The sequence below is a fragment of the Haliaeetus albicilla genome, chromosome Z (genome assembly GCF_947461875.1).
Source record: "Haliaeetus albicilla chromosome Z, bHalAlb1.1, whole genome shotgun sequence".
Lineage (NCBI taxonomy): Eukaryota > Metazoa > Chordata > Aves > Accipitriformes > Accipitridae > Haliaeetus > Haliaeetus albicilla.
In genome coordinates, this window is record NC_091516.1 from 38,452,397 (window position 1) to 38,477,414 (window position 25,018).

Genomic DNA, 25,018 nt, shown 5'->3' on the forward strand with positions numbered 1-25,018 from the left:
AAGCCACATCCTTTCTTTACCTGTTTGACATAACCCAGTTCCTCTGCCTCACCCCAAATGTCATATAATCCAGCTCCCTAGCCATGTCAGTGCAACTCTGCTATTTCTTTCCACTTTGTCAGTATCTCACTTATACTAGGTTAGGAGACATGAAAAAAATGCCTATAAATGTGTATTCATTCTGGTTTATTTCCTGGGAAAAAAAAAATTTCTCACAGTAGCATTAAAAACATCCTCCACTCATGCTGAGGTCAAAAGACTGAGCTGTCCTCTGTCCTTTGAAGAACAGGAGTTGATGATGAAGCAGGAACAACAGAATGTCATCTTTCACAAAAGCCATTTTTCCCCTCTCCACTGAAAACTATTAAATCTTACTACGTGCCAAATTTTTGTTTAAACCCTTCTACTTCAACAACTTCTTCTACTCACCACTGAGGAAGATGCATTAGGATTGTTTCATACAGTTCTTCTAAAGTATCAATCATAGAACATGAACACTGTTATAAAAATATTTCAATTCAGTGTCAGGCCCATTTGGAAATTCAAGACTTATTACTAACCAAAACTGGGATGAACTGTGCTAATGTTTTAAAACAGAAAATTAAGTACAAGCACTGCACATAGTAAGTAATTAAGCAACTACAAAAACAGAGAGGGACATGAAATAGGTTGTAGTTATTAAGTTGAAGTAAAAAAATGACCTGAAGATTTCTACTTTCAAATACAATTGGACGTTAAGAAGCAGCGTCTATTCCTCAATGGACAGTTCCCTCTTCCGACAAGTGAAACAGCAGCCTCAGCATGCCATCTCAAAGCCCAGCATAAGTTACTGCTAAAAGAATAATCAGATATGCTCTTGTTGGGGGTTGTTTTTTAACTACTGTCTATGTATCTTAAAAATATGTCTGCTACATTAGATCTTTTCAGTGAGATTTGTATATTACCTGTAACAACACCACAGTACTGATTCTGAGAAGCTGGCTTTTCAGTAATTTTCTCCTCTATGGACCTTTTTCGTCTGTACACCCTGTGTGCATGACCTGTCACAGCCAAAGTGCGATTGAGTGGCTCAATAAATATGAAGTCCTCATTAATCTGTATAAACCCCATCTGCAAAGGAAAACAAAAGGAACACATAAGATAAGAATTTAAGAAAGTATGAAATTGTGCACAGTACTGCAGAAGAAAAAAACCACAAAAGCCCATTTAAGAAAACACTTTGTTTTAGTAACCTTACCAGGAAGGTGACTACCTTTGTATTTTACAAGCCTTTCTACTTAAGTGAACTAGAATAAATTTCATTTATTTCAACTAAATCTGTGTGGGTGGGTGGCTACATGCCAGTAGCAGATGCACGGTAAAAGATCTGGAATGTTAAAAGTTAGCTTTGGGAGACCCATGGGGTCATTTAAATACGTACAGCATGTACAGAAAAGTCTATAGACTAGTTTTATTACTCAGTGTATTGTCACATTTTTAGATAACTATATTTAATGAAATAACAGGAATAATTTAGGACATAAGAATACATCCTGAGCAACTATGAAGCTGGGAAAGACATCTTGTGACACTCCTTTCACACTTTTTCAAATTTAAAAAAAAAGAGTATTAAAAAAAAAGGCAGCAATCCCTCCCTGGCTGCCAGCAGCTAAACCAGAAAAACATTATAAGACAGCCATTTAGTTGGTTAGCTTCACTCCATCCCAACATATTTATACACACAAACACACATAAAAAGCTAACACAACAGATGCATATCTAATATTAAAAGACTGTGGCCAAAGTTAAAAAAAATACTATAAACCATATTTATATAAACACCATACAAATCTAATTCAGCTCAAATTGTTAAGCTGCCAATACACACAAGTTCCTATCAGAAGTAAAGCTGGAGACAGCAAGGTGTTGTGTGTTTTTTTCCTCCTAGAAAATGTCATCAGCAAGACTGACAGTTAACTTTCCAATTCTCTAAATTTAAAAACCTATTAAACGGTTTTGCTACAGAAAGAAAACAATGTGGTACATCTGGCTAAAAGAAGCAAAGAGCTCTTCTGTATGTTTCCATGTAGTATAAATAGAGAGAAATAGAAAATAATTTTGTTTCTTCTGGAATTATGTAGATGCCATTATCACATTGGATATCCTTCCTGACATATGGACAAATCATCAAAAAGAAATTCCAATCCAAGCAAGAAAACAAAATTAAATTTTATAGGTGGTACAAAATACAATTTCCTTCAAACATAAGTGGGCATTACTTTAAAAAGAAAAAAAAACAACACAAACTGTCTGCACAATCACATTAAATAAATGTGAATACATGTATTTAATTTTTCAATCAGCTACACTAGCTGCAGAATGCTGAACAGATGTTGAAAGGTCATCATTAACGTTGTACAGAAACACAAGAGTAGCTGGGTTTGTTTGGCTGTTCTGTTTCCTTTTTGAACTTCCTTTTTAGGTCAGTTTATCTTCGTCATGAGCTTTAAATGTTACACTTTTAGAATATTAGCTAGTTATGTATTTTCCATACACCTACCAGATACCACTTCTATATATCTTGAATAATGTTACCTTTACATAACAATTACTTTTCTAATATAAACTATAAATGATTTTAAATTAAATTTTATTTAAAAGCATAGTTCTCAAACACTAGTAAAATCATAAACTATTTTTCATTCTATTTTCTATATCTAATGCTGAATTTCACTCAGGCATATTTTTTTTTTAAATCATTATTTATTCTATGAAAGACACTGATAAACTCTGAATATAGAACAGGAGTAGCAGCCCATCAGATGGTGCTGCAGGTTTCCCCTGCCCACCTACAAAAAACAAGGCCTTAGTCCACCTTGACAAAGACTCAGTCATAGCATATGTGCCATATTTCTTCTGTCTTCATTCTCTTCGCTGCGAAATGAAACCAGGGCTTTAAGATGCCATTCTTCAGATTGCCAACTAGATATACTGAGCAGCTGTGCTAGGACCACTGACATTTTATGCCTTCCTTCAGCTCCTTACATAAACTCAAGGTTAATCCATTGGTAGAGAACTCCAAAAATTATTGCCAGTTTCCTGAGTCAGAAGTTAAAGAACTGAACATTGATGTAAAGTTTATTGAATAAAATTAACTTCAGTTACATATAGTCAAATGGGTAGCTCTGAGACAAATCTGGATAGTCACATAATCTCCATTAACATTTTGATTGCTTTTGAAAAAAATGTGACTATTTCTCCATCTCTTGGACAATTTCACAGGTAGAAAAGGGAAGGTGAAGCCGTATCCTTGCCAACCATTCCCTTATTTTTTTATAATCATTATACGCAGAGTTAAGAAGATCTTCTACCATAAAAATAAACACAGAAAGCAGAGGAAATCAAAGCCATGCAATAAAGCACCACAGTTTCAAGGTGTTTTCAGATACTGGATGCCAGAGCCAATGCAGGCTTCAGACAGTTCAAATGGCAAAACCTCTATGTCATGAAAATGTACAGCAAAACAAAGGTTTAAAAAATGTAAAAAAATAATATGCATCTGGGATAGAACTGTGAGTTCTGAGGAACTGACCCATCTCCTACCAGTGTCATCTGAAAAGCTATCACTGCTCAGAGGTGCAGTTGAAAAGGCTACCAGGACAGTGGATTTATCTCATGCAAAGGTAACATAACATGCCATTCTTCCCCCTGCATTCAGGTACCCCTGCATTTTCAAGTTTCTTACCTGAAATAAAACAAAATTTAAATGTAGCATACATACATCTCAGTAGAGTTCAAGCCCAGGACAACCTCATTTGGCCCAAAATTCCTCACACCTCCTAAATAAAGATGAACTGGGTACTTGCTCTGCATTTTATTTACCTTATGCAGTAGAGTAAGACCTTAAGTACAGAGCAGACTTCATCAAATGGTCATGCAAAGCATTACATGGGACTAGAGTATGGACACCCTGAAATACACTCACATCGACCACATTTTAAAGTGGACACTTGCCCTCATAAATGAAAGCTTTCCACAACATACATTCATATCAACACTTCTCACTTTCTTAAAAGAAACAAATAAACAAAAAAAGCCATGTGGAAACACTAGCCCTGAATAAAAACTAACTTTTTGTCTTACCTAAAATAAAAATTGTTAACAACTGAAATATGCCAATAATCACAAAAAGTAGGTTTCTTCTGAAATATGAAAGCTGGGTTTTTTTCTTACCTCTAATTGGAAATATCATATATGAGAGATGGAGAATGAAAAATACCTGCATATTCAGGGCAATTGCATCTGATAAAAGACATTATAACAGAAACTGCTATGCCATCTTATTTCTAACACCTATGTTAGAACACTCATGCTGATCTTTTCTGCCCAGCGTTTCTTTCGCAAAAGGACAGCAATTTCTTTTTTTCCTATTTGGAGCATATATAAGGTTTTGACATTCTGTCATGTATCCTGTGAAAACCTGAAGTCTACTGTTTCTAATAAAGTTATATTACCATGAGAAGTCATACAAACATAAAAGTCAAGTAAATTTGCAAAGACCACCTATGCATATAGTTATCAGATACTGGGTATAAGCCAGGAAATGTTAAGACTGGCAAAGATGTCTTTAAACTCTTACATACTCTTCCTTACATACCAATTCAGAGTGGCAGCTTATCATTCAAAGTTGAAACAATGCAGATTTTGAACATAATATTGTTTCTTGCAGAATTTACACAAATAAGGAAGCAAAGGATTGTAAGAAAAATGAATATGCTTTCCTAAGAACAAGAACTGAAAAGTAAGAAAAGAAGAAAATATATTTCCCTTGCTATTATTATCACAAAAAAATGGGATGAGAGAAGAATATCGACAAGCATGTACTACAGTCAGAGACTAAGTCACTCCCATTTTAATATTCCAGAGAAGAGATGTGGCACAGATAGTAGTACTGTGTCAAAAAGGAGAATTTACATACCACAAGACAGTTATGAAATAACATTTTGCCAATACATTGTGTTGTGTTCATCACAGGGATTCACTGAAATGCAATAATAAATGCAGATGGCATAACACAGACTTCAAAGAAATGTCAGAACATTAAGGCTTTTTTACTTCTTTAAACAAAAAGTAGCTTCCCAGCTCTAAAGGATGAGTCTCAGTGGTCTACAATTTATCATTAGTTGCCAACGTAGTAGCAGTTTCTAATCCTGCAGCTTTACAGGTCAAAGCGAAATATTTCATTCACTAAATAATTCATCACTGTGGTGGGTTGAGCAGCTGCCAGATGCCTACCCAGCTGCTATCCTACTCCCCCTCCCCAACAGGATGGGGGGAGAAAATAAGATTAAAAAAAAAAGCTCATGGGTCAAGATAAGCACAGGGAGATCATTTAGCTACTACCATCATGGGCAAATAAAACTTGACTTGCAGAAAATTAATTTAATTTATTGCCAATTAAACCAAATTTGGATAGTGAGAAACAAAAACAAATGAAAACAACACCTTCCCCCTGCACCCCAAGTGGCACAGGGCGGGTGGCGAATGGTGGGTACAGTCAGCACATAACAGTTTCTCTCTGCTGCTCCCTCATCCTCACGCTTTACCCTTCCTCCCTCTCCACAGGCTGCAGTCCTTCAGGATAAGCCTGCTCCAGCGTAGGCTTTCCACAGCCTGCAGTGCCCTTCAGGCCATGCCCACCTGCTCTGGCCCAGAGTCCTCTATGGGGTATCTGCTCCAGCACCTGGACCACCACCTCCTCCTCCTCTTCTACCCTTTCTGTTGGCAAGGATGTTTCTCTCACTTTTTTTCCCCCACTCCTCACACTGTTGGGCAGAGGTTTACCCTCTCTTTTTCCCAGGGGCGTTGCCATCTTGGCTGAGGGGCTCAGCTGGGCCCTGCGGCAGGTCCATTGGAGCCCGCTGGAACCGGCTGTGGCCAGCACAGCGCAGTCCCTGGTGTCATCCGAAAGAGGCCTTCTGTACAGTTACATACCTGTCCCCCTCTTGCGGGTTATTACTACCAGCTGCATGCTTGCATGGACACAGGCGTACCTAATAATGGTGTGTTCTCTTAAACGAGTGGTAGATTTAGAATTTCCTAATTCTCACTTGAAGTAAACTCCCACCGTTTTACACCTTTCCTGTTTTCTCACTCCTCTTTTGTCTCTTCATCCATTCAACAGGCATCTTAAACTAGATTTCAGTAATAAACGGACGTAGAGTTGCCATGTCATGACCCCAGTAACAACTTTCCCTGCAGTCTACTCTCCACTGTCTTGTGAAGCAGATGCACACAGTCTGCAAGGACAGGCTGTACAAAACTGTACTTCTACGTGCTCCCACCAGACTGCCCAAGGCAAGTAGCAATACCATCATAGGAAAAATGCACCCCTATCAGATGTAGAAAACGTACATATAGTTAAATAAGCATATTACAACCATCAGCACCAAAATATTAAAGTCATCTGCAGTACAAAAATGAAAGTTTTTCTTCAATGTACAGTGCAAAAGACAATTCTTGTTTACTAGTTCAATACTTAATAGTTTTGAAACACATTCTGGTAACCTTAGACATTGTACTATTTGTAAGATGTCCCACAGCTGAAGATTTATTCTTGACTAAAGAGGCAAAATCATTAATTGCATATCAGTATCCCACTCTGAAGAAGGTTTACTTCCATGATTTTAAAAGTCCAGATCAAATTTATTATCATGATTCTAACAATGCTATCAGGACCTGACTTCAGCTGAAACACAACAAAAATAAAAGTCTCCAGCTCTTACTGATGCATAAAACAAAGCAAGCTCAAAGTTTTCAAACTGCGTAAATAACAGGGTAAGAACTTCACATGTTCTTGTTATTCACATACACTACAGCTTTCCATCTTTAAGTACCTTTGCTTAAGGATGAAGAAACAATTCATAAGTGCCAGCAACTTCTGTCTTCAATTAACTGCTTTTCCGGGCTTTGCACAGCATACACATTGTACTTCTAGAGGTTTTCTCTATCTACCTGCTCACTCTACACTGCTGCACAGAGTCAGGAAAAGTGACAGTGGGGAGAGAGTCAGTATTACCTCTGTTGACCGGCCTTCAGCTGCCAACATAGCATTCAATCCAATCCTTTCTGGGATTTTTTTTTTAATGGTAGGACTGCACCCCGAGAAGTACACATATATGCACAATGCCATACCTTATAGCCCTGACAGACAACAAACATTCAGAGTGTTATGCAGAAAGTACATGACTAAAAGCATGCATTCAAGTACTGGTCCCCAGATTTAAGACCTGTAGAAACAATTTTTCCATGGCTTTTAAACTCTTCCAAACTCCTCTGCCTCCAGGCAGGTTTAAGATACACGCTACCCTGAATCTTTAGGAAAATCATTCTCTATAGGATGCTACTCACATGATGTTTAAGATGATGACTACTTTTATCAAAACAAGCTGATGTTGCACATGCAAAAGGATTTCTTCATTTTTATTAGATATGAAGTAGAATAGTGAAGCATGCAAAAGTGAGATGGGTTTTCATATTCTGACACATTTCAACAGGTGCTATCATTCACATAACCTTACTCAACTGAGCAAGAGCCTCTCAAACTGACAGTGGAGAGTGAAGTGTAAGCTGATCAGAGAAAGGACACAAATCCAAAGGAATCTGATTTGTTGAAAAGAAAATGAAGTAAAGGAGACCAATGGATAAAGAAACTATAGACAGCAGGTCTGCCCAGAGGGTCTGTTGTTGTTACCCCTCAAAATTCCATTTGCCCATTAATTCACTGCCAGCCAAACCCTAAGACGTTTAGCATCTCCTCCAGATTCCAAAATTCATGCTTCCTAGCCAGAAATAAAATATTTCCTTTTTTTAGACCTAAGTCTCCCTCTATAAACACATTATTAGAAATTACTGCTGTATTTGGTACAAGTGCTGCTTAAATTGCCAATATTCCAATATTTGCTATGATTTTTAAAACATCTTCACAGTGCAGGATGATATCTAACCAAAGTACAGTCTACTTAAGAAGCCACCACAAACAACCATTGACTACCTCCATAATAAAAATATTTTAATAGGGCTGTGCATGCAATGAATTATTTTGTAACACAAGTTTGAGATCTATGGCAAGATGTTACCAGTTATTTCAGATGTTAGCTGTACTGAATGTAAGTACCTAAAATAGATTTTATCATTTGTGCCTTTACTGTTTGGAGACCGTATCTGAAATATTTTCTTTTCTCAAGAGATTTTTACAGGGAAATCTTTCAACAAAAATACATAAATGGCATCATTTTTTCAGAATTTCCCATTCTCAAATCTCAACATCCTGTTTCTTAAGGAAATTTTCCATCTTGCAAAGTTGTCCTCGCCCTGTTTTGCCAGGCTGGCTGATCACCTGCACCACTGATAAAATTGCCAACTGACAGGATTAAGAACACAATTACATCTACGTTAAGTACATATGAACGACTGGACTGGGTCAGAACAAAGGTCCATTCTGTACAGTATCCTTTCTCTAAAATTGTATAACAGATGACAAGAAAGAACATAAGAACAGAGCAAACGTAGTTTGTATGCTCACAGCCTACAGCAAACTCCAGTAGGGAACTGGTATCAGTAGCTTTACAGTATGCATAAACCTTAACTGCAGTGGAAATAAACAGAACCACAGTGAATGAGATCTCAAAAATATATCAATACCATTAATAAAAATTATGATAAGAAAAATATGGAAAAGGAACTATGAAGATCCTAACGTACTGAAGGGTGGACAGGGGGGTATTTAACTTTCCATGACTTACAGACTTCTCTTTCTTTGACATGTATTTTAAAACGCATCCTTTTTTTCCCCTTTATAATGAGTAACATACAAACACTGTTCTTCTGATCGTTGCACTGCAAGTGCTTACAGACATTTTTGGTTAAGTCCAGTGCTGTCCTTCAGCAGCCCAGAACTCAGAGAAGCCAGCAGATTCATAGCTTTGGAAATTATTCAGTGTTGTCAAATATTACTAGTAATCTCACAATCTGTAAAAGGTTGACAGCGTCCTAAATATCACTTGAGACCTGTGTCAAATCTAACATAGCTTGGAAACAAGGCAATTGAGGCAACATGATAATATGGTCACAACTGCAAAACTGATAGCATTGTGAAATACCTATTGATTTCTATTCAAGTTTGCACACATTCACTAGGACCTTAAGAAAGGCTGCTTTGATACAGCTACATTTCCCCCATTAAACTGAACCTTAACTTTTATCTTGCAGTCCGAAGTCTCTCTGCACATTTCAGCTCTTTCATCCCACTCCACAAATGCCTTTCTTATCAATGTGCACCACAACCAGACCTACTCAAAATAAAACCTCCACCTCTAAAACCTCCTACGCTCTTACCAGCAATATTCCTTGCCTGCCTCTACTGCCAAAGTGTGCATCTCCCCTTATGGCCAGCTAGACTGCCCTTATTTCTTGCAGGTGATATGAACAAGAAATCATTTCTTTACATAAGGCACTGCCATTCAGCTACTTGTTGGCATCTTGCCTCTGAGAAAGGCAGAATTTCCTAATGCGTCAACTGCCATTATAAGACAACAGATATTCAAAGTACTTTATAGTCAGGAGGATGTAAATTACATCACCTGTAATTTTATCAGACATTCTTTAAAATGGTAACACGTTAGCAATTTAGTAGCTCCTTCCGTAACTGTTTTTTTTTAATACCTTAAGAATATTTATTGATGGTCACATATATAAAACATTTCGTATTTATGAAACCCAACTGGAAACACATAAACTATCACTTGATTTTAAAATCAATTTAGTATAGCTGTACACTCTGAAGATTCCCAGGGAACATTCAATAATACCATTTTAAGACATATCACATGTGATATGGTGAATTGCAACAAGATACAGGTAGAATTAATTCCTCAACCCCTTCTCTTTTTTCATAAAAATGCTTTGGAAATCTATTAATCCTATTTCAACTTTTCCCTATTCTTTCTGAATTATGCTTATAAATTAAAAGTTCCAACTCAAAGTTAAATCAGCTTTATTAGAAACCATGTATATTTTATTATATGTGCAGTTCAGTCATAACTTCAAAAAAAAAAAACAATCCAGGACAGCAAATACTGCAGCACTGCCAAAATAAAATTCCAACAGCAACATTAACTTTTGCTGAAATTGACATTCTATTTTTTTTAGCTCTGCAATATGAATGCTACATTAACTTTTTAAAAAAAACTTAGATAGAATAGTTTTTCAAACAAAACCAAAATGCGTCTCATTGTGGAGAAAGCTCTTCCTGCCAGACCTAGAAAAGAAAACCTTTTACCTAGCCTGTACAGGGTTCTATACCTTTCAGTTTCCTACTTACTGAAGAGTGGTGGAGAAGCAGCAAGTTTACTTGGTGATAAGAGTATCTCACCAACAACATACTGTTTCATAGCCATGCCCCAAACTCACTGCCTACAAGCTTCCCATGATAGTTTCAGATTCTGAGTTTTACTTATTCAGTTCTCAGTGACATGCAACCTATCTTGCTGAAAGACTTGGGTTCTTCCAATGGCATTTTGCCGAAATGCAGCTAAGCTAAGAATAGGTATTTGAGTTTCAACTGGGAAACTGGTGACAGGCTATGTTCTCTGCAAGAATCCCACAGCTCTGCAAAAACCTACTCTCCCAAATGGTCCCAAACAGTGCCAATATGTTGAGTGAGAAGCTCACATTTCTTTTCCCTAGATAAAAATCTGAGATTAGAAGGTAAACCACTAAGATTAGAATGTATACCTCTAAACTGCAGACTGCACTTCTAAGATACAAAAGACACAAAAAATTCCACATAGGCTTATTTACACATTGGCCATTTACACAGCTTTTCACATTTGGGATGTATTTTTAATTTATGCAAAAGGCATCTGCAGAAATGTCTCAAATCTGTTTAATGTATTCTTTGTGATGGATTTAGATTTTATTGGAAGTTAGACAAAAATGCTTCAGTATGATTTGTATCATTAGGCTATGAAGTCCACAGCTTGTAATGATCAGTACTCACACCTCCAAGATAAAGACTCAAAAGTCAGATTTTTTGTAGAGCACATTGGGAAATTCTCATGCCACATCTGAGATAATTAACCCTCAAGCTGTTACCTGTCTGCACAGCTGCAATACAATGATTTTAAAGGTAGAGAATGCATTTTGTTGTGATAAAAACAACAAAACCATAAAATTAACATAAGCATAGACAGTTCAAACTGTGATTTTCCTGCATTTCAAAACAGCTTTTCAATGCTTACAGGTAAACTTTTCATTAATAACAATAAGCTTTAAAGTATTTAAATTTATTCCAGCTTTAAAGAAAGGAATGGAAAAGCTGTGAAGGCACATATATCAACAAGGGTCAATGTCAAAAACCTATCTCTATCACTACAACTTTATAAGCTCCTTATCCATGTTTCACATCTGTTTTTTGTTTCAGCATTGTCACTTTTATCATAGGTCCCGTGGTAGCCCAGAGGGTTGTGGTGAATGAGGTGAAATCCAGTTGGCGGCAGGTCACAAGTGGTGTTCCACAGGGCTCGGTGTTGGGCCCTGTTCTGTTTAACATCTTTATCGATGATTTGGATGAGGGGATTGAGTGCACCCTCAGCAAGTTTGCAGATGACACCAAGTTGGGAGGCAGGGTCGATCTGCTTGAGGGTAGGGAGGCTCTACAGAGAGATCTGGACAGGCTGGATCGATGGACCGAGGCCAACTGTATGAGGTTCAACAAGGCCAAGTGCTGGGTCTTGCACTTGGGTCACAACAGCCCCATGAAACGCTGCAGGCTTGGGGAAGAGTGGCTGGAAAGCTGCCCAGCGGAAAAAGACCTGGGGGCGCTGCTTGACAGCCGGCTGAATATGAGCCAGCAATGTGTCCAGGTGGCCAAGGAGGCCAACGGCATCCTGGTTTGTATCAGAAATAGTGTGGCCAGCAGGAGCAGGGAGGTGGTTGTTCCCCTGTACTGAGCACTAGTGAGGCCGCACCTCGAGTACTGTGTTCAGGTTTGGGCCCCTCACTACAGGAAAGACATTGAGGTGCTGGAGCGTGTTCAGAGGAGGGCAACCAAGTTGGTGAGGGGCCTGGAGCACAAGTCTTATGAGGAGCGGCTGAGGGAGCTGGGGCTGTTTAGTCTGGAGAAGAGGAGGCTGAGGGGAGACCTTATCGCTCTCTACAACTGCCTGAAAGGGGGTTGTAGTGAGGTGGGTGCTGGTCTCTTCTGTCAGGTGGCTGGAGATAGGACAAGAGGAAATGGCCTCAAGTTGAGGCAAGGGAGATTTAGGTTAGATATTAGGAAAAATTTTTTTACTGAGAGGGTTGTCAGACATTGGAATAGGCTGCCCAGGGAAGTGGTTGAGTCACCATCCCTGGAGGTATTCAAAAAGCGAGTAGACAGGGTACTTCAGGACATGGTTTAGTGGGCGTGGTTGATGGTTGGACTCGATGATCTTGAAGGTCTTTTCCAACCTAAATGATTCTATGATTCTATCTGGGTTTACCATAAAAGTTATCTCTTTTGCTTTCCTCTGTCTCACGGAGTTTTCTAAATCCACAACAATCCATGCCAAAGATGAAAAGCTGAAATATTCCCCATGATAAAATACATGATTGTGATAATAAATGCGTAATGATGGTATCATATTTCTATTTCATGGATTTTATACCAAATGGGCTTTAGCCTACATGATGTATAGTTAAGATTCTTTTTAATCAAGGTATTACCTAAAAGGGTGTGTTATGAATTGGTACACAATTCACAAGGGTGAACACGAAGGGTACAAAACCCTTTTTTGCTAGACTAACACAAATTTCAAAGCAAGTACAAATTCCCTAGTTTCCAGCACAGCATATCCATCCTTCATGATCACCATCTTAAGGAGATACAGTTTAAAAATCTGTAATTTTTTAAGAATAACATTAAAGTGCTGAAGTAATTATTACCCTTGCTTCTCCTGCCATTTTATAGTGTTTTACAATGACTTTATACACACAGAAATACACATTCCTCACCCTCCGAAAAATTCACATAGATGCAGGAAAATAATTACATTATTACTCAGCAGCACCCATTATGTTATTCACTGGTAAACAGGCATTCACTAAACACAAAATGAAAGTGCAAATAAAACACATAAAATTTATCAATTCTAATCTCTCTCATTTCTTCTAAGTGCCTTTTTTAGACAAAAGGACAAAATGTGCTTCCTAAACTTGTGGTGGTGTTTTAAAATCAGATGTTCAGTCACTGCCATCAGCAGTGAAACTCATGAACCTGGCACAAGCCCTTCCAAGTGCGACAGCCTTCTTGCAATGTAACAGGCTAGTCCTCAGGTTTAAGTGACCAGCTCTTCACATGCCAACTACTCTTTGTTCTTCTTACTAAAAATATCAACTGGCTATAGACTCTTGCAAGAATACTGTCACATCACCCATGGAGTCCACTTGTTCACCTTGTTTCCAGAAAAGTCAGTGCATTTTCAACTACTGCACACTTGCCCTTTGATCTCCAGAAGAATTCAGCAGATAAACCAACTGTCAAATGCTGAAATTGTGTATTCAAACCCCCTTTCCTTTCCCCGGCCCAAGAACCTCTTGCCCAAGTTCTCATTAAGCTGTGGCTGAAAGGATCAAAAAAAACCCCAAACTTAAGGATAAGAAACAGTATAGAACAGAGAATGCAAATTGCCTTTGTATTTTAGATGTGTTAGATCCACAGATCAAGTCCAACCCCCTGTGCATTCAAGACTTCGTAAAAGATGCTTTCTTACACTTACCCTTGTAACACAGACCTTTCATCAGCCTAGATTTCTTTTAACATATTTCTTTGCTGATACTGTTAAAATAGTTTCAATAGAACTGTTGCTCTATTATTTTACTCTTCCTATTTGAAATTTGTTTGATTTTTCTCTTCTAATAGTGGGAAATCTTTCCAACTTTCTAACCTTAATTTATTCATAGCCATTATTTTAGATCCATCGGATCCTGGGTGTACATTGTTTTCCTGTGTGGCCAACTTTCCAGGCACCTTGATATTCACTCCAGTGCTTTTATAAAAGGTAATCATATTGTATCACTGCTTCTGCTGCGTGATGCTAAACACACCAGCCTTTGACTGTTGCTTGATGAAATAGGCTTTACTACTATAATTATCCTTGTAGCCACAACTGAATTCCTCTCTCTGAACATCAAACAGAACTGCAGCCGCATTTCAACTCTCATTTCACTACAACTTCGTGAAATGACAATAAAGTTTCTGTATCCCCACTAAATGTCCTTCACCAGTTAGATGCATCTTGCACACCCACATCACGACTGATGGCTCATAAAGATCTTATGATCAGAAAATACACATTCTTTTCCTCCTCTCACTGCCAGCTAAGTCATCAGTCTATAAAGCAAATCTATAAATGTAGTATAAAAGTAGTAAGTCATAATAGAAGCCACTTAGACCAGCCTTTGGTCTGTTTAATTCTCCTGTGCCTCCCAGCTCTGAATTTACCACTAAAGCAAAGTCAGCTCCCCAGCTGTTGCTTCCAATCTTACCTCCTGTTCATATAAAGCATCCAAGATAGGTTCTTCATGACTAGAACTGGCCAGGAGCTTTCCACCAAAAGAGAGTTTTTTCCTTTGAAAATACTGAATCGTCAAAAAGTATATGCTCTTTATCATCTAAAACACTGCCTTCTCTCCACATTAATATGAATAAAAGTCACACTGAAAACCAGGCAAAACTTACTGGAACCCTGTCTCTCATTCTGCCAGCTAAATCTGTAAGAGTGGGACTTCAGATTGACTATACTGAGTTACACCAAAGGTACATCTTCTGTTGAAAGCCAGCCAGCTTCACGTGGAGAGTGAAGTCTTTAAGAAGTGGGAAAGCACAGAACAGTCAAGCACATAACAGGATTATTAGGGATAACAGAATTCCTACCATTTGTTATTTCCAATTTGTTATTTTAAGGTCATCATTACATCTGACATTCTGTTTTTACAAAAATACCTTTTTTTTTTCCTCCATTTCCTAGATCTAACTAGTTTTGTCTGTTAATCTTTGATGCTACTTACTTCTCCCATATTGTAAGGCATACAACATGTTACTAGATAGATACAGTGGTGAAAATTGTTCCTCCTAAGTAACGTGCCAGCAGGTTTATTACAACACCATGTATAAGCTTTCATAGATTCTCCTTTTTAAAAAAAATAAACTTTAAGGAGTTTACTGAAGTTAAACATATGTTATTCTTTTCACAAATTTATTGCTTCAACAGCACATTGTAAATGGACTCTGCTGTACACTCTTTTTTTGGCAGCAGTTACCCAGAAGTATAGTTTAATTGTAGTTTGTTTTAGTCAAATTAGTTGTGTCAAAACACTGGAAGAGGCTCAATGCTTTAAAACACAGAACTCATCCCAAACTCTTTTAAGTCTTGCACTTAGAAGGCACAGCATAATTTAAGCATATATATAAAAAAATTCAAAATCACTAGTGCACCATAACTCAAATTTGAAAATATTAAATGTTAAAAGGAGGTAAATCGACACTGGTGCTGAGTGAAACCCTATAGTTCTTAAGATGACTCTTTCTGGAACAACTACAGAAACTTTTATAAACAATCACTAGCCTACACAGACTGTCCCATGAACTAGATGTGTGTATGGTGTTCTTTCTCTCCCTAGAGACAAAGTCTAATAAGTTACAGTTTGAGGTAACTGAAGTATCTTTAATAGCAATTCACTGAAAACTACTACCATAAGGTAATGCTAAGTGCTATTTTCAAATGCTTTAAACAGAAATGTAACAAATATGAATTACAAACTCCTAAAGCTAAATGTACCATTCCTGTTGTATAGTCTATTTTTCTAAAAAATAGATGGCAACCAAATCAACTGTGTCTAACTGCAGATAACCTACTCCCAGTGTGTCACATGAAGATAATTGTTACCTAATGATTTGCACTATAGATACTAGTAACCCTCAGAAAATTTAAAATTTGGGGGGTTGAAGAGGTATGACCAGACAAAGAACGTCATCTATGAGCAAGAAAAAAACATAAAGAACGGGGATAGTCAACAAGAACCCCAACATCTTTACTGAAGTGACAGAACGATGGAATTTTGAGTCTCATGTAGATACCAATCATTCACATGACCTCATTTTAGTGCCATCCAACCTATAAGTATAAAATATATGTATAAATATATATTTATGAATAGTTATCAGCAGGAACCTCATGAAAGTCAGCAAGGATGAATGCCAAGTCCAGCCCCTGGGACAGATTCACCCTCTGCACTGGTAGAGACTTCCCATTGGGTGGGTGGATGGACAGACGGATCGATAGATCGCGAGCAGATCTGCTAAAATGGACCTGGTGGTCCTTGTGGGCAATAGGTGGAGCATGGAACACAACAAAGGGACACATGAAAATAAAGACAAAAAGCATAATGAAAAATTTATGTAATACTACTGAAGTGTAACATACATTCAGAAGGAAAAGAAAATTTACTCAAATATCTTTATCCAAGGTATTAAAAAAAAAATAAACGGTGCTGCAATTCTGCAAGAGTAATAGAATATTTCTGTGTATACAATTTCTAAAAGATCTAACAGCTTGTTCAGTACTTCCTCAGTTTAGGCTGAACAATCCCTACAACTCTGTGCTGCTGGAATTTGTTTTTTTTTTCTGGTAATAACAACTGATCTATGCTACTGTCTACATCAACATCATCACCTCTCACAGAGGGGACATGTACTTGGCTGTAATGTTGTACTAAGTTGATACTGTCCCGATCTCTAAATTCTAGTCCAGTTCTATTATTTACTTTTTCTCTGTCTTTGTTTTCAGTTTTGAATTCTAATCTTGTTCTGTCACTGACTTGTAATATAAATATGGTCAAGATATTTATGCTCATGTATCTTAACTAGCATTCAGTTTGGCGAGTGTATATGTATATGCTGAATACTAATAATCTGAAACATTCAAAACTAGTGGTTATATTTTAAAATTTTGACATAAACCACAATTTAGCTTTCAACTGCAACATCTACAAAACAAACAATTGCAGTTGCATGCAAACATACAGGCATGAAAAATGTTTGACAGAAGCATAAATACTTTAAATGTGTCTTTTTTTCCTGTTACTATGTTATACAGCCAAAATTACTGTGTAAATAAACATATTTTACTAAATTGCAGCCACCCAGATTCTGAATACACATTCTCCACAGCTATGCCTCTATTTATCAAGTGTTTAGGCTCTATATCCTTTAAACAAAGGGAAAAAAAAGGTTACAGGAGAGAGAGACTATACAATTTAAAGATGATCTGGACTTGCAGTACATGAAATTCTATTTTCTTTCACATACACAGTTTCATGTTCACTCAAGAAAAGTATTCCATAGATACATCTTTAAAATCATAAATTCAAAACTATTAACACCTGAAGATTTATACTTAGAAACTACAAACTCAGAAATGCAGAGTTACCACAGGCATGTTCTTGTTTCTTTTCCTTACGCAGCCCTCTGGAAGTTTATGACGTACAGAAAGCCTAAGACTCTTAGCACAGGTGACTTTATTTTATAAAATTTTAAAACCAAATTAGCATTTCTGATCCAAGTGCTATAAAGCCATTGTTGAAATGGGAAGTCAATTTTTACATTACATATGTGACAGTCTATTTAAAACCTATTTTCAAGACACATTGGGTTAAAGACATACTGAAAAAACTTGATTTTTAAACTAACTTAAATTAAAAAACTGTATTGTATGCATTTGCTCCAGGTAACTATGCAAGGATTGACTAATATCACCAAGAATAGACAGTTACTGGCAAGCCAGACTTCATCAGTGGTGCAGCTATTAAATGTGCAGAATATCCATAACTGCACACAAGGCATACTCTGCAATACTTAAGAAAACAAAGATGGTATTTTCAACCTTAGATGCCTAAACCAACACAGATTTTATTGCAACCATGACTATGTCACAAAAGAAAACATCACCTGTTCTACCAACCTACCATGTATTAAATTACTGGTCTCTCTCTGATTATTTCTCCCTTCACTCAGTAGCTCCTCCTCTTTATCTCAGAAGGTTGAACTGACTAGTAAAACTAGTTAGATTCTGGAATTATTCTTATCTCTCAAATAGTTTTGCTTCTATTACAGGAGAAACAGAAGCTCTGAGGAAGGGCTAGAAAGCCTTAAAGGTTGTCTATTTATTCCAGTGACACAAGCTGAATAAATAAAATAGGTATATTTTCCTCAGAAACCTTGCCTAACATTAAGTATTTATTATTTTTTAAGAATAATGACACTAAAGACCATCCCATGTCTCTTTCAAAACCACTGTGTTTATGTCAGCTATGATCAAGCCCTGATACTACGGTAAAAGGGTAACCACATTATAGTTAAGATCAGAAGAGACTTTCTCAATTTTAGAATGTTAAAAGGGAAGACAAATGAGGTTGTTGTTATGGAAAAATAATTTCATGGATGCAACCCTCAAAACCCTCAATCTGCTCTCGTCAATATAGGCTCAATAAAGCAAGATACAGTATTCCACCCTTTCTGTATAAACCCTAAGCAGATCCAGATCTGATTTCATAGCAATTTAGATCAATGGCAGTGCTGTGATAGTAAATATAAAGCCATGTTATATAATCAAGATTCTGATTTTATGGTGTGTAGAAAAATTCACTGTCTATATCTTTATGTTAGAAAATTAATTTATTTTAAAAATAATAATTAATAAATGGAGCTACAGCTAGTAAAAAGAAGGAAACTAGAAGGCAACATCTGTGCAAAGGTAAGCAATTGGCCACCTAGCTTAATCCTCTTCACTTGCATGAAAAAATTACTTTTAATCACAAATCAATTTAATTAAAATGGAATTTATTATTCTACTAAGAACACATAAACTTTTTGTACTCACAGCTCTAAATGGTCAACTACAATCAGAACCTTTTTTTTTTCTTAAAGAAGTTCTTTCAGTGGTGTCCCAGCATTTTGGCCTTCAGGTTTCATATTTTGATCTGTCCTTACATGGGCTACAGAAATACTTTTACATTTTTATAAGTTCTCATTTTTGTGTAGGCCTATGTTTCAAGAAGCTGGAAGACACAGTAATAGTACAGCAACATACAAGGGCCATGCCTTCAGTTTGGCTCATCAAAACCGCAACGATCAGAGCTGACCATGATTCAAGCACAATTCCCGAATGAACTAACTACCATTACAAAAGGAAGCATTAACCAACTACCAAGGCTGCTAAACCGAAGGAAAAAAATCAAAGATCATTCAATGCTTGGGTCCTATGGACAAAGATCTTGATTTTGTCCCCCACACAATCATACATTAAACAGATGTTTTATGTGGTTGCATGACTTCAACTCCATTGTTGGTGTATGCACCAACTAATGAATTAAGATGCTTCTTGTCTCCTGCCTGAAATGTTCTGGAAAGCCTTATTTTATTTTGCTTCAAAAAGCATGCTGGAGCAACATGTTCAACCAACCACACATGACTAATATAGATCAATAAAATAAATTACAATCAAACTGAAAACCAAGATACAATTATACTTGAAGAAGCATGACACAGCCCTTTACTTGCACAATTCAATGTGGAACTGGCATAAAAATCCATTCTTAAAACAGCCACCTAACCTGTCTATCATGTTGTCATAACTGAGTGATGCATGATGGTAACAATCACTTTTGCTCATCAAGTACATGCCATATTAAATGGAACACCACCACTGATTTACTATTAAAAAAAAAAAAAAATTCACAACCCTGACCATATCCCCTTTCCAAAATAAATACAACAGCTTCTCTAAAGTAAGCCAGGATTTAAAAATCTTTATTTCATAAAGCTTAAGTTAAAAATTCTTTACAATGAAGGGGTTTTAGTGATATTCCAGATCATTTATTATATAACAACACTCCAGTAATTATTAATATTGTGTAAGAAAGTGCCTTTGTATAGCTAAACATGAGTAGTCCTAGAAAAAGCAACACCTATGGAAACATATCACCTATGGAAAAAATCCTTGCAATTAAAGACTCAGTGCTTGTAAAGATGTGTTTCTTTAGAGCATTTTGATGTAATATGAGTAACTTTAGCACTTCTTGTGGTAAGACTAGAAACCACTCTTTTGGAGTATGAATCAAACTGCTGTACCTTTAGCTAATGAAACTGCATTAACCCCATCTTTTTAGTGCAAGCCTGGATTTAATCCCATCAGAATCTGAAATGCTATTTTATGCAAGGCAAAACTGTAATAGTACACAAAAGATGAGCACAAAGCATTCTACACCAAGTCCCATGCAGGAGATTTAAACGACAAATATCAGCAACTGTGTATGTAACCTACATTAGATAAAACACCTAGACTAGTACCAAAAAGACCAATACAAGCGATCCACGTTTAAATTGATTCATCCATGTAAAACACTCAAATAGTGCACACCAATGAGCTACCATTGTTCAAACCCATGTGCTTTCATTGTAGTCACAGAAGGATGTGGCACAGCTCCAAAACCTGCCCATGGTTGCCCATAGTGAAATTTAATCTCTGCTAATCCTTATTGAAATACATATCCATGGCTCCATTATTTTGGTTTTCTTCTGAGAGAGGGGATGAACTGCATTCAAAGACTATTTAATTCAAGGCAACACTCCATGAAACTCAGTTTCATTCAAATCTACAATTTGCCAAAACTACTAACTGTGGAAAACAGTAATTCAAGAAAGGAAAATAAATTATATTTATGGGCATAGAACTATAATTTAACAAATCAAGTTAGTCCATCTATAAAATAAAGTTATGCTTAGGCTTTTTATACCTCTATCTAAAATTACAATGAATCCAGAACTGGTGGCTTTAAGAGAAATAAATAAGACTCTCACAATTTATTATCATTTTAGATTCACATTGTTTTAAAAAGTTAGAAATATATAGAAGTCATATACTTCTAGGACTCCACACCTAACTGAAATTCCTATCTAAATTGTTTCCCAAACTATGGATAGTTTTTGATTTTAACTTTTAAGCCTAGATTCTCCTTCCCCTTTTTGCGGAAAAAAATTTACTTTTACCTTTTATTGCACATAAAACCTAAAAGTTCTGCTACCCTCATGAAAGAAGGAACAGTATCTAATTATTTTTCAAGAACTATTATTTTAACTAAAAGGAAAAAAATATGATTTTGGAAGAAGGCTTTTTTCCTTTTTTTAAAAGCTAGAGAGTTTGATTTTATGCACGTAAGAATACAAATGGTGAGCAGAATGGAGTTTTGATAGTAGCATCTTGAACCTAGCAGCACCAGTCTGTCTAATCACTTTTAAGCAAATTTCTTTATATGAAATAAACAAAAGATTTATCACCCAAAATAAGAATGGAAGGAATTATTTCCTTCCATTATTTCCAATGCAAATAATTTAGTATTAGAATCAAAAAAACCCTAAAGGATCATGGAAGAAATCTTTGTTATTATGCTTCCCTAGATAGGTTACTACAGAAGAAACAGGTGATCAGACAGAAAAAGGGAAACATGCTAGGACTATCAGCCAGAAATTGGAAAACTAAGTTTTTTATATGCATAATTGTATCCATTTTAGTCTATAAACCTGCTTCTACTTTAAACTGCCTCACTGCCTTCATGTGTTACTTAATAAATATTTGGGATGAGGCCCACTGATGTCATAGAGGGACAAAAGAGATTAGGGATCTATCTAGGCATAAAATCACCTAAGCAACTTCCCATCCCCTAACTTGCAAGAAACTTGTAAATTCTGACATTTAAACAATTGCCTGTTAGAAGAGTTTCACACAAAGCTTACAACAGAAGCAGAGATCCAAACAGCTTTATGCTTAGACAGTATTTTTAAAAAGCAAATTAAGTAAGACCACAATTAAATATTAAGTCCTGAGAATATGTGTACAAACCTGGCTTTATGTTCCCTGCACACACCAAGAATAAGAACTCACCCTTCACCCACTGCTGTATCCCAGAATAACAGGCATTCAGCTTTTTTTTGTCCCTTATCCTGTCCGGTTTTTTTCCCCTGTCTCCGATCTACACAGGAAAAGCAAAGCACTTCATAAAAGAAGCCTTGAAGCAGAGTTACACCTGAGTTTTCAAGGTATAATCCGATTGCCAGCCTAATCAGTGTTCTCACTGACAAAAAGAGCACTGAGAAGTTTAAGCACATCTGAAGCACAGTTTAACATTTTACATAAAAGATGGCATTACTATAATGGCTCTAGCCATTACTTGGGCACTTCTCCCAGCCAGCATCCCCTTCAGCCCAGAGGGACATAACAGGACATTTACTCGGTATTGAATCATAAAAAGTTGTCCCCAGCTGAATTAACATCATGTTCAGAAACACCTGTATTTTCCTTCACATACTGCTATCTAAACCACCTTAACCTGACCTGACCCAGTTAAACTTCTGACATCTAATGAGAACTTAAGGTAGCACAACTGACATCATAAAACAAGCATATGCAATTGTTGGAGGATAATCACACAGAAACTAAATCACTTCACAAGTCAGTTTTGGGCACATTTCTACGTTTTTGGATGCAAAACTCATTCAGAAAATAATTCTGACCGAAGTACTGGTAGACCCAAGAAAAACATTCATAGCACAGGCTTCCAAAAATTTTTACTTCTCCTCACTTACATGCAGATGCATGTATTATTAGCAACTAATGTTACGATATCAATTTATCATTCTAAACACATTGTTCTACAATTAACAGCAGAAATGTTCTTCATTCTTTCCCTTCCAAATAATACTTCTTTGCTTATTTATACCATTATTAGAAGCAATAGAAATAACCAAGATGACCAGATTGTCCAGGCAATGACAGGTTAACAACAAAAGGTTAACTGAACTGCTAATGCACAACAGATGTACATCTGATTTTAAATTTAATATAGATATTTTAGGCTATTGGTTTATAAAATTTTGACCAACTACCATCTTGATATACAAACTAACACAAGAATGCATGTGCTCAGCATATTTCACACTATTTCCATTACATTGCTGCTTCTGCTAAACAAGGAGCAACCAACCAACCCTCATGCTATGTCCCTAAAGTCATCAGTGAGAGACCTGAGTAAACGAAGGAGAGGCACACGCCCTACAGAAGAACTTCTGCAAACATCTCATTCTCCCCCAAATCCAAATGGCTTCAACTCATCCCTTTCTACTGTGGTAGCTCTCCTTATCCCATAGCAAAGAGAGATGTGCATCATTTACATGCTACCTCTACATGACCATCAATTTTCACAGACTCCTCCTTGAATATCCTCACCTACCATCAACCCCACAATGACTCTCACACCTGACACTTTCTATTGTTTTCTCCCTATCTCCCAGCTCTCCTATTTTTATGGTATTGTGTCTTGGAAATCATGGATGTTCCTACTTTTTTTCCCTGTCACAATCTGCCATTAACTACCAAAAAGAATCTCTATTTTTGCAGGTGCAAGAAATCTTTTAAAAAAGAAAGAAAAAAAAAAAGTGCTTTTAAAGTAAAATTACAAGAGTTGCAACAAAGACAACATTTGTTTCTTTTAAAAATCCTGGTTCATTTGCTATAGAAGAAACAACCAGCACATATCATGAGATACGAATAAAAGTCAGGGATATGAGACTTAAAGAAAATGCTAATTTCACTAATCTTAACAGCTGTAGCTGGGAGAGGCTCAGTGCTCTGTCTTTTTAAAGCAGTTATCTTCAAATTAGGGGGTCAAAACTTTACTAATTTAATTAATACAAAAACTTTACTCATTAATGGTCTTACCCAGTTTTTCTGATTTACCATCTCACTCCTGTATCTTGAAAAAAACGTTCATAATTTTATACTTATTAATTACAATGGGTAGAGATATCAAGTGATTCACAGCAGTCTCAATTTTTTTAAAGTTACTCTGCAGATAGCATATTTTTCATTTCTAATTACCTTGGAAATATATTGCAAAGGAAGTATTTGTACTGAAACTAAGCACTTCAGGAGAGCAGCAGGCTATCATAAGCAGGACTGGAATCACAAATCAAACCTGTCTCAGGATGGAGTGATTACATAATTATAGGATAGCTGTTCGAAGGAGAAAGGAATCATTACCACATGATCTGAGGCATCTTGGCCCAACATCTTGCATACCACACCACAGTGTTTAACATTAAAGGAAACAGAGATTGTTATAGTGCAAATATAAGCTCAGCCTAAACCAAACCTGATTTTCTAAACCTTTCAGCTTTCCATTAACAGTACTGTTACTACGTTTAAAAGACTAACCCTTCTTATGAAATAGCAAGAGTTCTCAAAAAAACAAAAATCCAACCAAATGATGTTTCATCCAGAAAGGAAAAGATGAATACCAAAAGACTGCAGCATCAAAGCTCAAGAAGGAAAATAGAAACAAAGTTTTTAGTCCTTTATCTTTACATAGATCTTCATCGGTTTATGTTTCTTAATGACACTAATCAACTGTTTAAAGGGATACCATCTCCAGTACTCCTTTTCTTTAATAATTATGCTTAAAATAAAAATGAAGCATATTTAATAGTTCTGTTTGTAAATAACTTCCTGTTCAGGTAGAATAAAGCAGTATATGTTAATAGTGCTTTGCTTGTACGTATATGCTGGTTATTCCAACTGGCCATAGTCACTTTCTTTATTTTAATTTTCAATGGCTTTTCTACTGTGTTTTCAGTTGTGCTTCATTAGATCTTCAAGGTGAGATTATAATGAAGAGATTTTAATCTAACAGAGAGATTAACAAAAACAGCAGAAAAACCTATGCTGGAGGAAGATGAGTCTGTGCCTAAGCATGCCACAGTAATCTCATGTCAGCAATTTGTTTTGTCTTGTTGGAGACCAGAATTCCTAGGAGCCTGGCTGCTCTCCTTCCTCCCACGTTCCACTGCCATGTAAATCCTAGAGGAACAACCCAGCACAGATTCAACACA

General features: G+C 36.6%; 1 protein-coding gene across 1 annotated transcript in view; it reads right to left on the reverse strand.

The window, feature by feature from the left end:
* ADAMTS19 (ADAM metallopeptidase with thrombospondin type 1 motif 19) overlaps nt 1-25,018 on the reverse strand; it is a 149,916-nt gene that overhangs the window by 116,234 nt on the left and 8,664 nt on the right. Inside the window, exon 3 of the mRNA XM_069776630.1 lies at nt 945-1,110. Coding sequence (XP_069632731.1) covers nt 945-1,110 — 166 coding nt within the window. The remainder of the gene's footprint in view (nt 1-944; nt 1,111-25,018) is intronic.